Here is a 12,872-nt window from a genome sequence, read left to right on the forward strand (position 1 = left end):
CTCACTCCATTACTCAGCGCTAGGGATTCAAACTGCCGAACTGCCAACCTTTCTGATCAACAAGCTCAGTGTCTTAGCCACTGAGCCACCACATGCAGAGAGATATAAATGTGAAAATTGAAGAACTCTACTATGCTAGGTAATGTAGTAACAAAAAATGCTCCAATTCAGTCAGTATGTTTTAACAATATATAATCCTGAATATTAATCACAGAAATGGGAGATCAACCATTGGAAACAAGTATTACAATCACTGCTTGTTTCTTATATCCATCATCTGTTGGGATAGTCCTGCTGTAATTGAACCAAGTTTACACTAACTGACCACAATTAACAGACATCACTGGTCTGTTCCCAGATTTCATCTGAAACTTTTGCTAAAATAGAATTCTGCCATTGCTTGCCAATTCTTTTGGCTCTGTCTAATTTGTTATGTACTTTGTTTCAAGATGATAATGACTTTATCTATTAAAAGTAATGTGTGTGTGTGTGTGTGGATAGATAGATAGATAGATAGATAGATAGATAGATATAGATATGACACCTGCTCATTTCCTATGCTTGAATCAGTGTTTATTATATAAAACTTCTAATGATTCAGCACTGCAATTTAGCTGTGCAATTTTAGATACCATTGAAAATTCCAGATTGTTTTGTAATGAATGATGCATTTCCAGTAATATATAAAAAAGGAATAATATGATTGATTTAATCCAACAAAATGCAAAATAAAAAAATACTGTATATATGCACATACTGTATATAAATAGATACATAGATTGAACAAAGTGGTGATATAATTATTTTAGGTTGCTTTTAGAATGGCTCTTCAGTGTGACGATTTTAAAAACACAAACTCACCAGCGGTATTGCAGGATTCATTTGCTTTTTTCTGCAGAAAAAAAATATATGAATGCAAGAGTGTTATTAAACTTTCCTTTGCTTTGCAGTCTTCTTCCTCATGATCCAATTTATGAGCACCCACATTTGGATGCCTATATTTCTTTATGCAAGTCTGTTTCCTGCACTTCTCTAAGCGGAAATCTCTCATACTGCCTCCATACTGATACAATGCATGAGAAAGTGAAGCTAGCTAGCTAGCTCTGACAACCACACAATTTATAAGCACAGGGTGTATCGTTCTCATTGGTACAATCTGTGTGGGGAAAGCATTAGGCTTGGATTCAAAGGTCCTTCTGAATGACTTAAAACCAGTCATTCGGCAACTGCAATGACACTGAAAAGCATTAAGCTTGGATTCAAAGGTCCTTCTGAATGACTTAAAACCAGTCATTTGACACCTACAACTGATCCTCATACCTATGATTGCTGCAGTTTGCACATGATCAAAATCTGGGCGCTTGGCGACCTGCACATATATTTGCAGTGTCCCAGGGTCAGTAATTGCCATTTGTGATCTTCCCAGCTGGCTTCTAAAAAAGCAAAGTCAACAGGGCAATCCAGGTTTGCTTAATGACTGCATGATTCACTTAATAATGGTATAATTAGTTTAACCACAATGGCAAAAAAGGTTGCAAAACTGGACACCGCTGTCTTGACAACTCTCTTGCTTACTACTGGAAACCCTAACTATGTAAATTGAGGTTTGGCTTATACAGTGCATAGTACCATAGGAGCGGTGATGGTGCAGTAGTTAGAATGCAGTATTGCAGGCTAATTCTGCTCACTGCCAGGAGTTTGATTCCTTCGATCCTGACTGGCTAAAATTTGACTCAACCTCCCATCCTTCCAAGGTTGGTAAGAATGAGGACTCGGATTGTTGGGGGCAGTATGATGACTCTGTAAACTGGTTAGATTGAGCTGTAAAACACTGTGAAGCTGTATATAAGTCTAAATGCTATTGCTATTTCCATTTCTGGATCTCTCCAAACCATTTTCAAGTTGGTTCTCTCACTGTCTTTCCTTCGGGCAACCCCAGAATCCTGGTAAGAAGCAAGGAATGCTAGTGTCCCTCCCTGCAAGCAAGAAGGAGTCTACAATAATTAACGGAGCTGCCCTCAGAGCAAAAATGGCAGTTCCTAGAGAAAGGAAATCCTCTTGCCTCTGTGTACATAGAAGAGGAGGAATGACACGTCTGGCTAGTTGTCTATCTGGCTAACTCCATCTCAGTGTTAGCCTGTTCTCCAAACAAGCCAACTTGCTTTGGCATTTGAGCACTGCTCCTATTAGGCTGACTATCTCCCAAAGTATGACATTTTACTGTGGGGTGGCCTTGATATCAGATCAGTCCAAGGAGTCCAAAGACTCGTATCAGAAAGGATTAGAATTATTGATATTAAACAATGTTAAACATGATGAAACATGTGTGAACTAAGCCCAGATGGAAAGGGGTGAACAAATATCAAGTAGGGCAATGGGTCAAAAAAATCAAGATGGCAACTGTGGCCATGTGATCAAAGCCCTGTCCCTTTTTAAAAATGTGCATCACAGACTTTGCACACTGCCTTCTCAGGGGCGCTTAAAATATACAAAACCTTTCTTTACATCTATCCAATCTATCAGAGTAGTTAACTACTTCAATAGCATGGTGTTTAAAATGATTACAACCCATATCGTTGCTTCTGTAAATACTGCATTTAAGGATTACAACAACTCTGTAACAGTTTCTATAGTAAGAAGGAATTATTTTTTTAACACTTACGTGATCCTGGGAAATGGAGATGGAACATTAACAGAAGGAATTTTAAATTCTGCAGCATTATTGCTGCTATTGTCTAAAAATCCAAATACAGTAGTTAGTTCAATGCACCTGTTGGTTTACAAAATGTTACGTTTCTAAAGTTTAGACTACTGCTGCTACTATTTTGAGTATAAGAAAGCCAGTGAAAATCAGTGAAAATGTGCAAATCCACTGACCAAACTGTATTGGAAAAATCGGGAATATGTATGAATCTCCTTTTTGATAGGATTTGCCCAGTACAGTTCAAAACACCTAAAACATAATGCTCAAAATTATTAAAGTATCTTGATAATGTAACACACAATAAAAAATTTATTTTATAGACAAAGTGGGAAGAAGCTATGTCTATTAAAGCCAAATGTCAATTAAATTCCAGTTTACATAAACTGCACAAACATTGCTTTGTGAAACAGTTCAAATGCAATTTTAAACTGCTGTATCCAAAGTCCACTGAACGGAGGCTCATAAAATAAAAGTTTTACCATATACCATCATACAGCATTTACCGAAAACATTTGGAGTATTATCCATATGCAGTTACAATTATGGATCAAAAATACAGAAACTTTCAAGCATTTCATATTATTTTTTCATTTGTGCAATGGCTCAATTGCAGTATGTTAACATTATTATTCCCTAAACATGGTAGGGAGAGGCACAGGGAGAAAATGATTTGTTTATGGCAGTGTTTCTCAACTTTGGCAATTTGAAGATATATGGACTTCAACACCCAAAATTCCCCAGCCAGCATGCTGCTAGGGAATTCTGGGAGTTGAAATCTACATATCTTCAAGTTACCAAGGTTGAGAAACACTGATCTAAGGTTATATTTGTGGAAAGGGTGAAATTCAAAGCAAAGATTCCACAACTGACACATTCTTATCTGCTACATTAAACCAGCTTTTGAAGCTAACATGGAGCTATGGTTCTCCTGATGTTGTTGAATACAATTTTCATACGGTCGTTTCTCACCACCGATCATGTTCATCAGGGTAGGTGAGAATTGTAGTTCAACAACATCAGATGGCCACAGGTTCCTCATCTGTTAAAAAACATTATGGCAAAAATGAAAAGCTCAAGCAATTCTAAGAAAACCTCAGAAAGATCTGTCAACAAAATTAATGCACTTTGATAGACAGATGCAACGGCTTTCTTCCCACATACTCATAGGGTCACATGAAATAGTAAAGTCAACATGAAACACTGCTATTTGGAAGCAACTTTTGTGTTCCTAGTCATCTTAGAAGTCACTGCACATTTGGCTTTAAGGCAGAATATTCTTACTTCCATCGTTTTGCGCTCCAAGGACCTCTGGATCCTGAAATTAAAATAGTTTTCTCATTATTTAACATCTCTGGGCAAATTGTAATTCAGGCATTATGATAACTGTGTTGCAAAAATACTTATTTATTTTTATTATATGACTTAATGAAGATGTCATCGTCAAATTAATTACTTAATTATAGTTCTACACAAAATCAATAAAAACATCAATAAACAGCAAAGGTGCTTTTTTTCAAGAGGCAACTGGACTTTCTTATTTTTCTTTGAAGATGTTTTGCTTCTCATCCAAGAAGCCTCTTCAGCTCTGACTGGATGGTGGGGAATGGAAGGATTTCTTCAAAGCTGAAGAAGCTTCTTGGATAAGAAGTGAAACATCTTCAAAGAAAAACCAGAAAGTCCAGTTGCCTCTTGAAAAAAGCGCCTTTGGGACAACCATGACCTGAATGACTGAGAATCTCCACAGACATCAATAAACAGCAGCATCAATATTTATTTATTTGTATTCTGCTATTTATTATTTTTATGAAAAATTCAAGGTGGTGAACATATCCAGCAAATCCTCCTCCTATTTTCCCCACAACAACAACCTTGTGAGGTGAGTTGGGCTGAGAGACGCATCCAGCTGGCTTTCATGGTTAAGGCAGAACTAGAACTCACAATCTTCTGATTTACAGAACATAGAATAATAGAGTTGGAAGGGATCTTGGAGGCCTTCTAGTTCAACCCCCTCCTTGAGCAGGAGACTCTGGCCTATACCATTTCAGACAAATGATTTGCAGTCTCTTTTTGAAAGCCTGTAGTGATGGAGCACCCGCAACTTCTGAAGGCAAGCTATTCCATTGGTGGACTGCTCTCACTGTTCGGAAATTTCTCCATAGTTCTAGGTTGCTTCTCTTCGGTAGCCTGGTGCCTCAACCATTAGACTAAACTGCCTCTCATATTAAAACTAAAACCTTAGAAATGTTGAGGTAGTTAATCGATCCAACTGGTCAGCAAGCTAGTTTGTGTACACGGGCTTAACTTTCAGAAATGCTTGCACATTTATGGACATTCTGTCCATAAGTTGTGTGACTTTGCCCCATTTTTTTGTAATCCTTCTATGCCTTTGGGATTGATCTGCTTACAAATCTCTAGCATCCTAGTGCGTTCAATGAATTAGTCTTCTCTTGCCAAGCTTGTTCCTTTCATTTTAATGTTGTGAGAAGCTTCTGCTGGCTCCCCATTATGATTCATTAGCTCATTTCCTGCTCTGGACAGAGTCAACATATTACTCAACAGTTTTTCAACTACCTTGGCAGATTCCTTCTCAGCCATATATAAGTCTATGAAGTTCAAGATAGGCAATCCTCTGAAATGTCTGATTCTAAGCTGACTGGGGAATTCTGGGAATTGAAGTCCGCTCATTTTAAGAGGGTCAAGGTTGGGAAACCTGGTGGTATGCCTTCGGTGAGATATGATCAGAAGACCCACAGCATTAAGCTGCAGGAAGATAAAATCTGGAGCCAATAAAATTCTTAATTAAACTACTCTAAACTACACTGTAGGGAATGATACTTTTCAGAGTTTTTGAGTTGAACTGAAAGGGTGTCATCCTCTGGAAAATAGCTTTACATGCTATAGAAAAAACAATGGTCAGCTTGAAAAACATTTGTTTTATTAAGCCCTGTGTTCAAATGACACCAAAATAAAAAGCCCCAATTAGTGAGCTTGGCCTACCACCCAATCCCTATGTCAGAAATGTTTAAAACAGGATTGCTGGTTTCTGTTTAATCCAGCATAAACACTGTAACGGCTTTGCGAAAATCAGATTTTGAAGCGCGGTTTTTTCCAGTTTCTGTAAACCCTAAATGGCAGCCATTCCAGATCTGGAGATAGGACATAAGAATCTGAGGGAGATGGGTGATTAAGAAATATGAAGTATAAATAAATAAATAAAAATAAATAAGACTCTGACAAAGAAGGCTTGTATACATATATCTAGGCATGAGCAAGACAGGATACTTAAATTATCCTGGAGTTTGGGCTAACTGTGTCATGGCAAGGGGTTGGACTAGAAGACCTCCAAGGTCCCTTTCAGGTTCTATTCTGTTCTGTTCTACTCTACCCTACCCTACCGTACCCTACCTGTGGAACCTCATTGTATCTTTATTACTTTATTAAGCAGATTTATATGGCCACCCAACTCAGACACAAGTGATTCCAGTTGCTAACAATATTAAAACTCCACAACATAAAAAACATACTTGCCCTCTCCACCACCCCTGGTCAAATCAACCACTCAATCATCCCCATCTCCATCGTCACCAGGCCTGCTATCAGAGCACATTTTCAGAGCCTTTCAGAAAAGCGAGTCAGGAACCAATCCTACCTCTGGAGGAATCATGTTCCATAGAGAAGGGGCCACCACTGAGAAGACCGTTTTCTATGGTCCTACCACTTATGCATTCCTACCAGATGGGACCTGCAACATACCCTGCCTTCCTCTCCTGCTGGGCTAAGCGGATGTAATGGGGGAGAGGATGGTCCTTCAAGCAGCCTGGCCCCAAGCCATGTAGGACTCTAAAGGTGATAACCAGGACCTTGAAATGTACCCAGAAGTAGATTAGCAGTTGGTATAGTTCTCGCAAAACTGGTGTTACACGCTTACGCAAAATTGTGCGGGCCGCTGCATTCTGAAACAACGAAAGCTTCTGGATACACTTCAAGGGCAGCCCCATCTAGAGTACATTACAATAGTCCAGAGTGTTCATATTGCATTATGAACTTGGATGTGAAATACTTACAGCTTTTGGTGAAGGGCGGTGCCTTGGAAGTGGTAAAATGTTTCTGGAAAGTACAGGAAATATTTAAAAAACATTTTTTATTAATATATAAATAAAAAGAAAGAGCAATGTGTTCAAAAGCCATATATACAGTGTGTTGCCTGGTTACATTTCTTGGGAATAATATTCATCATAATCATAGTAATAGTCTTCTCTAATTATATTTTCATGACAACAGTGCTTTTCCCTCATAACATTGGTAAATACTGGTAAATATTTACCACTGGTAAATAGCAAAACTAATCAAAATTAATCACAATTAATAAGTTACAATAAACAACCCTGATCGTGAGATTAATCGTTCTCTTGTAATCTTTGAATTTTCTAATTCCTGTTTCTCTTATTTAACCAACAGATCCCATACTTCAAAATATTTAGTGTCTTCCTTTTCTTTAATTTCAAATGTTAGTTTATTCATTTCTGCACATTCTAACATTTTTGTTATTATCTTTTCTTCTGTGGGGATCTCTTCGCCCTTCCAATGTTGTGCGAACATGATTTTGTCCACTGTTAACAAAAGTACTATTAAATATGCCTTTCTTTTACTATATCAGGTATGATGCCCAACAGGAATAGGAAATATTTTAGTCTTTATTTTTCTCCTTTAAATAAAACTGCAATTATCTGTTTTCCAATGGTTGCTTTTAGGGGTATTTTCCCAGTGGGAACAGAGCTGGGTTCTCTAAAAAGGGGCTATGTTAAATTCAGTTCCTAAACCTGGTGCCCCTCCAAGATGGATAGCATATACATTCCATCTCCTATAATATAACCCTCATCATCATCAGATACCACAGCACACTTCTATCTAGGGTTGATGAGAACTATAATCAATAGATCAGGTCCAGAAAGCTGTTCCATTTTTATTGTGTTTCAGAGAGTGTGCAGACAGTGCTATTTTACCTAAAGCACAAATGTGGTTTCAGCTCTAACACTCCTGACACTGAGGAAGTCCATAGACTGTAAGCTGGATTGGTCTCCCAGTTGGATGAAGACCAATGCCAGATCAGCACAGCTTGTAAAGCCTAGGGAATTTTGATTCCTTACGCTCAAAATGGCAGTGTCTTAGGGTAAATAATTGATTTAGATTGGTTTCATGGGATCTAGCCTTGCTTTTTTTAAAAAAAAAATGTTCTATCTGTTCCTAAATGAGGCCACATTTAAACTTGGATTCAAAGTTCTTTAGGTATGTATAAAAGTTCAATTCTTCCTAGTCAAAGTGGAACACTACTCACAAAGCCACATTAAATGCTCAACATGCATTCTATTCATTAGCAAGTTTTTAAAAGTGAAAACTTACCTGTCTGATTTAAACGTATCGGATGTGAAGGATTCTTTAGGTATACTTCGTTCATGAGATGGCCTCAAAGCTGGTTTGGGAGGAAGCGGCTTGGATATCCTTAGGGACAAAAAATACAAATAGGCTTTTCACACAAGTCTACATTTCCAAGTCATGTTCCCCACAGATGCCTGGAAGTTCTGTGTAAATGTAGGAGTAGCAGAGCTGGAGGGTGGAGTCAAAAGAGAAATCAGCCTAGAGTCAGCCTAGAGTCACTAGAGTCATAGCCATAAATGAACTAAGTTCAACCTCTCTTGAATTCTGTTAATCCTTGTATAACGTCAAAATGGTGCTAACCGTTAGTTGATTATATTAATGTGAGGCGCAAAAGACCAAGGTCACACATTAAACTAATGTATTGCATTCCACTTAAACTAATGTATTGCTTATGCCTGTGCACAGGATTTTAGTCAACTAACAGTAAGCAATATTCTGGTGCTATGTAAAGGTTAACAATTCAAGAGGGGTTGTACTTAGTTCATTTGTGCCCACATAGTGACTCCAGGCTGATTGCTCTTTTGATTCCATCCCTAGTCTCCGCCGCTCTTTCTCCTACATTCCTCCGCCTCCTACAGTTCTCCAAATATCAGTTGTTGGGGGATTATGCAGAATTAAAGTACCTAATTTCGGTGTGAAGCTTTGGAATCAGATATTCAGTGTGATATGTACAATGTGCAGATGGAGACTTAGAAGCAGCACATGGGAAACATGGGAAAAGCTGGGTTTATCAAACGTTATAGCCATATTCGAATTCTAGCATAAACTGTCTCTTGCCTGACCTCATATCAGCTATTTTGCAAGACATCATTGTACTAAAATACCGCTGTATCGTAAAATTACAATTATCTACCTTAGATTAAGAGGGCTTTTTAAGGAGAAAATAAATTGAGGAAATAACCTCTACTATGCAGCAACATTTACTTATAATTTCAGAGAGAACAATAAGTTACCTGAGTAATGGAGGTGATGACTTCTGCTGGAGAAAATGAATTAGATTAGTATTTACAAATTGCATTAGGTTTTTAATTTTCTTAAGGAACATTTCCCCTAAAATGCCAGTTCTTGTCAATTTGTAGGAGATGCTATGACAACTACTTCATATTACTGAAATATAATATCCCTTCTATAGTGAATTTCAAAATCAGATCAAATAAATACATCAAATTTGCTCATTCAAACTTTTGTTACTAGTATTTTATCCTAGAAAACTCATAAATATCGTTAACATATTTTTCTTTAAATTATTATTGCAAAACAAGTAAGATTTAAACTTAGTTGATATTCTCATCTTTCCCTAGAAATGGATCTCATTGGTGCCATTTTGTGAAAGGAGATGAAAATTGCATTTGGCGTCCTTAAGTGCTATATATAAAATGCAATTTTGAACATATCCATGATATTCCTCTTGTACACTCATGTACCACAAAGAGTTATTTCCCTCTTTCTGCTCTGAATATTTCTTCTCTTCCTACACAGGTGAGTCTTTTAAAAATAATAAATACAGCATCTTACCTCTTCCTCAGGAATTTCATATACATCTGCAGACAAGAGGGTAGAAACAAAAATAAACAATTTCTGTCCAAAACTAGGCACATGAATGACACAAATATTTCATTTTTAGATTAACAGTGCAATCCTTTATACAGTCTCCATGTTTTCTGGTGATTTCGTGGATGTGAATATAGATGTGCTTGTCTATACCTTCTTCCAGTTAGGTTTTTTGATTTCCCAGTCTAACCTTGAGATTTCCTAGTGATCTCAAAGGACCTGCTTAGCTTTCTGAATTGGCCAAATTCTGAGGCAACGAAAGAACATCCCAGAAGAAGACAAGGGCCAACCACTTTTGCAATGCTACCAAGAAAACGTCTTCCATGCAATAAGCAGGAGTTGACTCAAGGATAGTCTTCACTTTATTTCTTAATGGATTGCTAGGAATTAAAATATTTTCACATTCAATGAAAATAATTTCTGAATAAATAGAACTGCATCCTTAAGAGATGGCTTTGAAGAAAATGTTAGATATTTGCAAGTCATGCTAAAGATACATTGTGTTCATCATCGTTTCACTAAAGACAGGATATCATGCCTGGGCTTGGGCTTCTTTTCTAACCCTGCATTCAGCAGCATCTGCAGGGGAAAAGATTCAAACCAGAGAAGATAGTGGTCCCAGAAATGTGATCGAAGTCCTGCCCCTTTGTACATATGTATGGTACTGCTGCATGTTAAAAGGGGAAGAGCTTTCTAGTCTGGTGCCTTATGTACAGCAACTGTCTGGAGTACTTATGGAGAAACATTCTTAAAATGTATAAGACATTTCCCTTTTGGATCCTACTTTTCTTTAAGGGAATGCATCCAATTTGGTTGTTTAGAATTAAAGCTGAATTTATTTTACAACCCACTGATTGCGTTTTTGCATGATTTGGGGAAGATAAACGCATAATTTTCTTACCTAGTGTGGAAGGTGATGGCAAAGAACAGGGAGGCTTGGTTGATCTGTTCACCACAGGTGCTAAAAATGATCAAAGTGAAGTATTAGAGATCTGAGAAAGTCAAAATCCAGAAACAGTTTAGCCTCCCATGCTGATCCATTACCTAAGGTACAGTATACTTTGCTTGTTCCATTGAAAATTCAGGTTGCTTTTTCAAAAGGGTTCAGGGATCATTTGCACATACCTCTTTCCAAATTTATATTTCCCAAAAAGCGAAGGATCATGAAATTACCCTGGATGTAAAGGTGAAGGTTCTTTCAGGAGTGCAGAGATAGAAATGTGAAAGCAGCTGCACCTGTATGTATGATCCCAGGTACCGAAGCATTTTGAAGGACGTGTATGCTATGAATTTCTCCTTGTGCTCCGTGAAACACTTTTTTTATCTCTGAATCCGAAGCACTGTAAACCGTAGAGCAGTATTTTTCAAACTTGACAACTTTAAGATCTGTGAACCTCAACTCCCAGAATTCCTCACCGACATGGGGAATTCTGGATTTTGAAGTCTATATACCTTAAAGTTCAAAGTTTGAAAAACACTACCCTACAGCATAATATATTATACAATGAAAGTAACATATCTCCCAAATCCCAAGAAATTTCTATTAAAAAGCTGCCGATTCTAGTTCTCACTGTTTTTATTTCTCACAGAAGCTATTTTTTACTTGCCCCTAATTCTTTGCCCAGTCTTCCATTCTTCCTTTTAAAGTCCTTACCTTCTCATAAGTAAAGGAAAACTTAATCTGAATACAAAAGTCCAATAGCAGATTTTTTAAAAATAGCCCCCTGTGTATATTTCACATATTTCAGTCAATGCCTTAGTCACATCCCTGTCTTTCTGAAGTTGCAAAGAAAATCATTCAAAACCTTACGTTTTACAGGTTGTGAAGTGCTTTCTTCTGTGGGTTCTATATAATTATCTTCATTGTCTTCGTCATCATCAACTGGCACAACATAATCTGCCTAAAAGAAAAACACAGTGATGATTTAATATTTGCATGTTTAATGTAAGGCAAACAAATGCTTTCCTCTCTATGTTCAGTAAAATTTTATGCACGTCCTAATGAGCCATGGTGGTACAATGGTTAATATGCAGTATTGCAGGCTAATTCTGCTCACTGCCAGGAGTTCAATTCCTTTCATCCTGGCCAAGGTTGACTCAGCCTTCTATCCTTCTGAGGTCGGTAAAATGAGGACCCAGATTGTTGTGAGCAATACGTTGACTTTCAAAAATGCTTAGAGAGGGGCTGTAAAGCACTGTGAAGCAGTGTATAAGCCTAAGTGCTATTGCTAATGTTTCAACTTTAAAATAAATGGAACTTAAAAGTGTCCATTTTCTGACTGAACCAGATAACCAAGTTTTGACTGCTATTTTTTCTACCTTGTCAAAAGCATTACCAGTTAATCTCATATGGGAAGGATCTATTTTTCCTGAATAAGAGATTGATCTTCACTTTGAGATCTCACCGAGAAGAGCTTCTATATTAGATTACTGTTCTTTTGTAAATATTAGATATGTGTGATTGCTTTTATTAATAAAGTTTTTATCCTCCTGGATTATACAGTATAAATAGAATAGAAGTAGAATTCTTTATTGGTCAAGTGTGATTGGACACACAAGGAATTTGTCTTGGTGCAAATGTTCTCAGTATACATAAAAGAAAAGATACATTCATCAAGAGTCAAGAATCATAAGGTACAACACTTAAGGATAGTCAGAGGGTACAATAAGCAATCAAATCATGCTAGGAAACAGTCAATATAAATAGTAAGGATACAAGCGACAAAATTACAGTCATACAGTCACAAGTGGGAGGAGATGGGTGATAAGGAGTGATGAGAAGGTTAATAGTAATAGTAGTGCAGACTTTGTAAATAATTGAACAGTGTTGAGGGAATTATTTGTTTACAAAGTGATGGCGTTCAGGAAAAAACTGCCCTTGTGTCTAGTTGTTCTGGTATGCAGTGCTCTATAGTGTCGTTTTGAGGGTAGGAGTTGATACAGTTTATGTCCAGAATGTGAGGGGTCTGTGAATATTTTCACAGCCCTCTTTTTTGACTCATGCAGTATACAGGTCCTCAATTGAAGGCAGGTTGGTAGTAATTGTTTTTTCTGCAGTCCTAATTATCCTCTGATAAAAATTCTGTTGACGTGTGCCATCTATTCATTCACCAACACTTTAAAGATTTTTTTCAAAAAGGAGCTTTAATTACAATGAACAGCTTTATGATGTCTACCCAGG

At 37.3% G+C, this 12,872-nt stretch overlaps 1 protein-coding gene across 7 annotated transcripts in view; it reads right to left on the bottom strand.

Moving 5' to 3' along the window:
- BLNK (B cell linker) overlaps positions 1-12,872 on the bottom strand; it is a 124,034-nt gene that overhangs the window by 12,296 nt on the left and 98,866 nt on the right. For 4 of the 7 annotated variants that reach the window (XM_087964248.1, XM_087964246.1, XM_087964249.1 and 1 more), the window contains 9 exons: positions 11,502-11,592; positions 10,593-10,652; positions 9,656-9,681; positions 9,094-9,116; positions 8,105-8,203; positions 6,769-6,811; positions 3,986-4,019; positions 2,663-2,735; positions 862-892 (listed from right to left, as the gene is read on the bottom strand). In XM_087964248.1, coding sequence (XP_087820374.1) covers positions 862-892; positions 2,663-2,735; positions 3,986-4,019; positions 6,769-6,811; positions 8,105-8,203; positions 9,094-9,116; positions 9,656-9,681; positions 10,593-10,652; positions 11,502-11,592 — 480 coding nt within the window. Of the gene's footprint in view, positions 1-861; positions 893-2,662; positions 2,736-3,985; positions 4,020-6,768; positions 6,812-8,104; positions 8,204-9,093; positions 9,120-9,655; positions 9,682-10,592; positions 10,653-11,501; positions 11,593-12,872 lie in introns of all 7 variants that reach the window. The other 3 variants (XM_087964245.1, XM_026670723.2, XM_026670721.2) reach the window with 1 other exon arrangement.

The sequence above is a fragment of the Notechis scutatus genome, chromosome 4 (genome assembly GCF_049901735.1).
Source record: "Notechis scutatus isolate UNSWTSFEM ecotype Mainland chromosome 4, rNotScu1.2, whole genome shotgun sequence".
NCBI lineage: Eukaryota > Metazoa > Chordata > Lepidosauria > Squamata > Elapidae > Notechis > Notechis scutatus.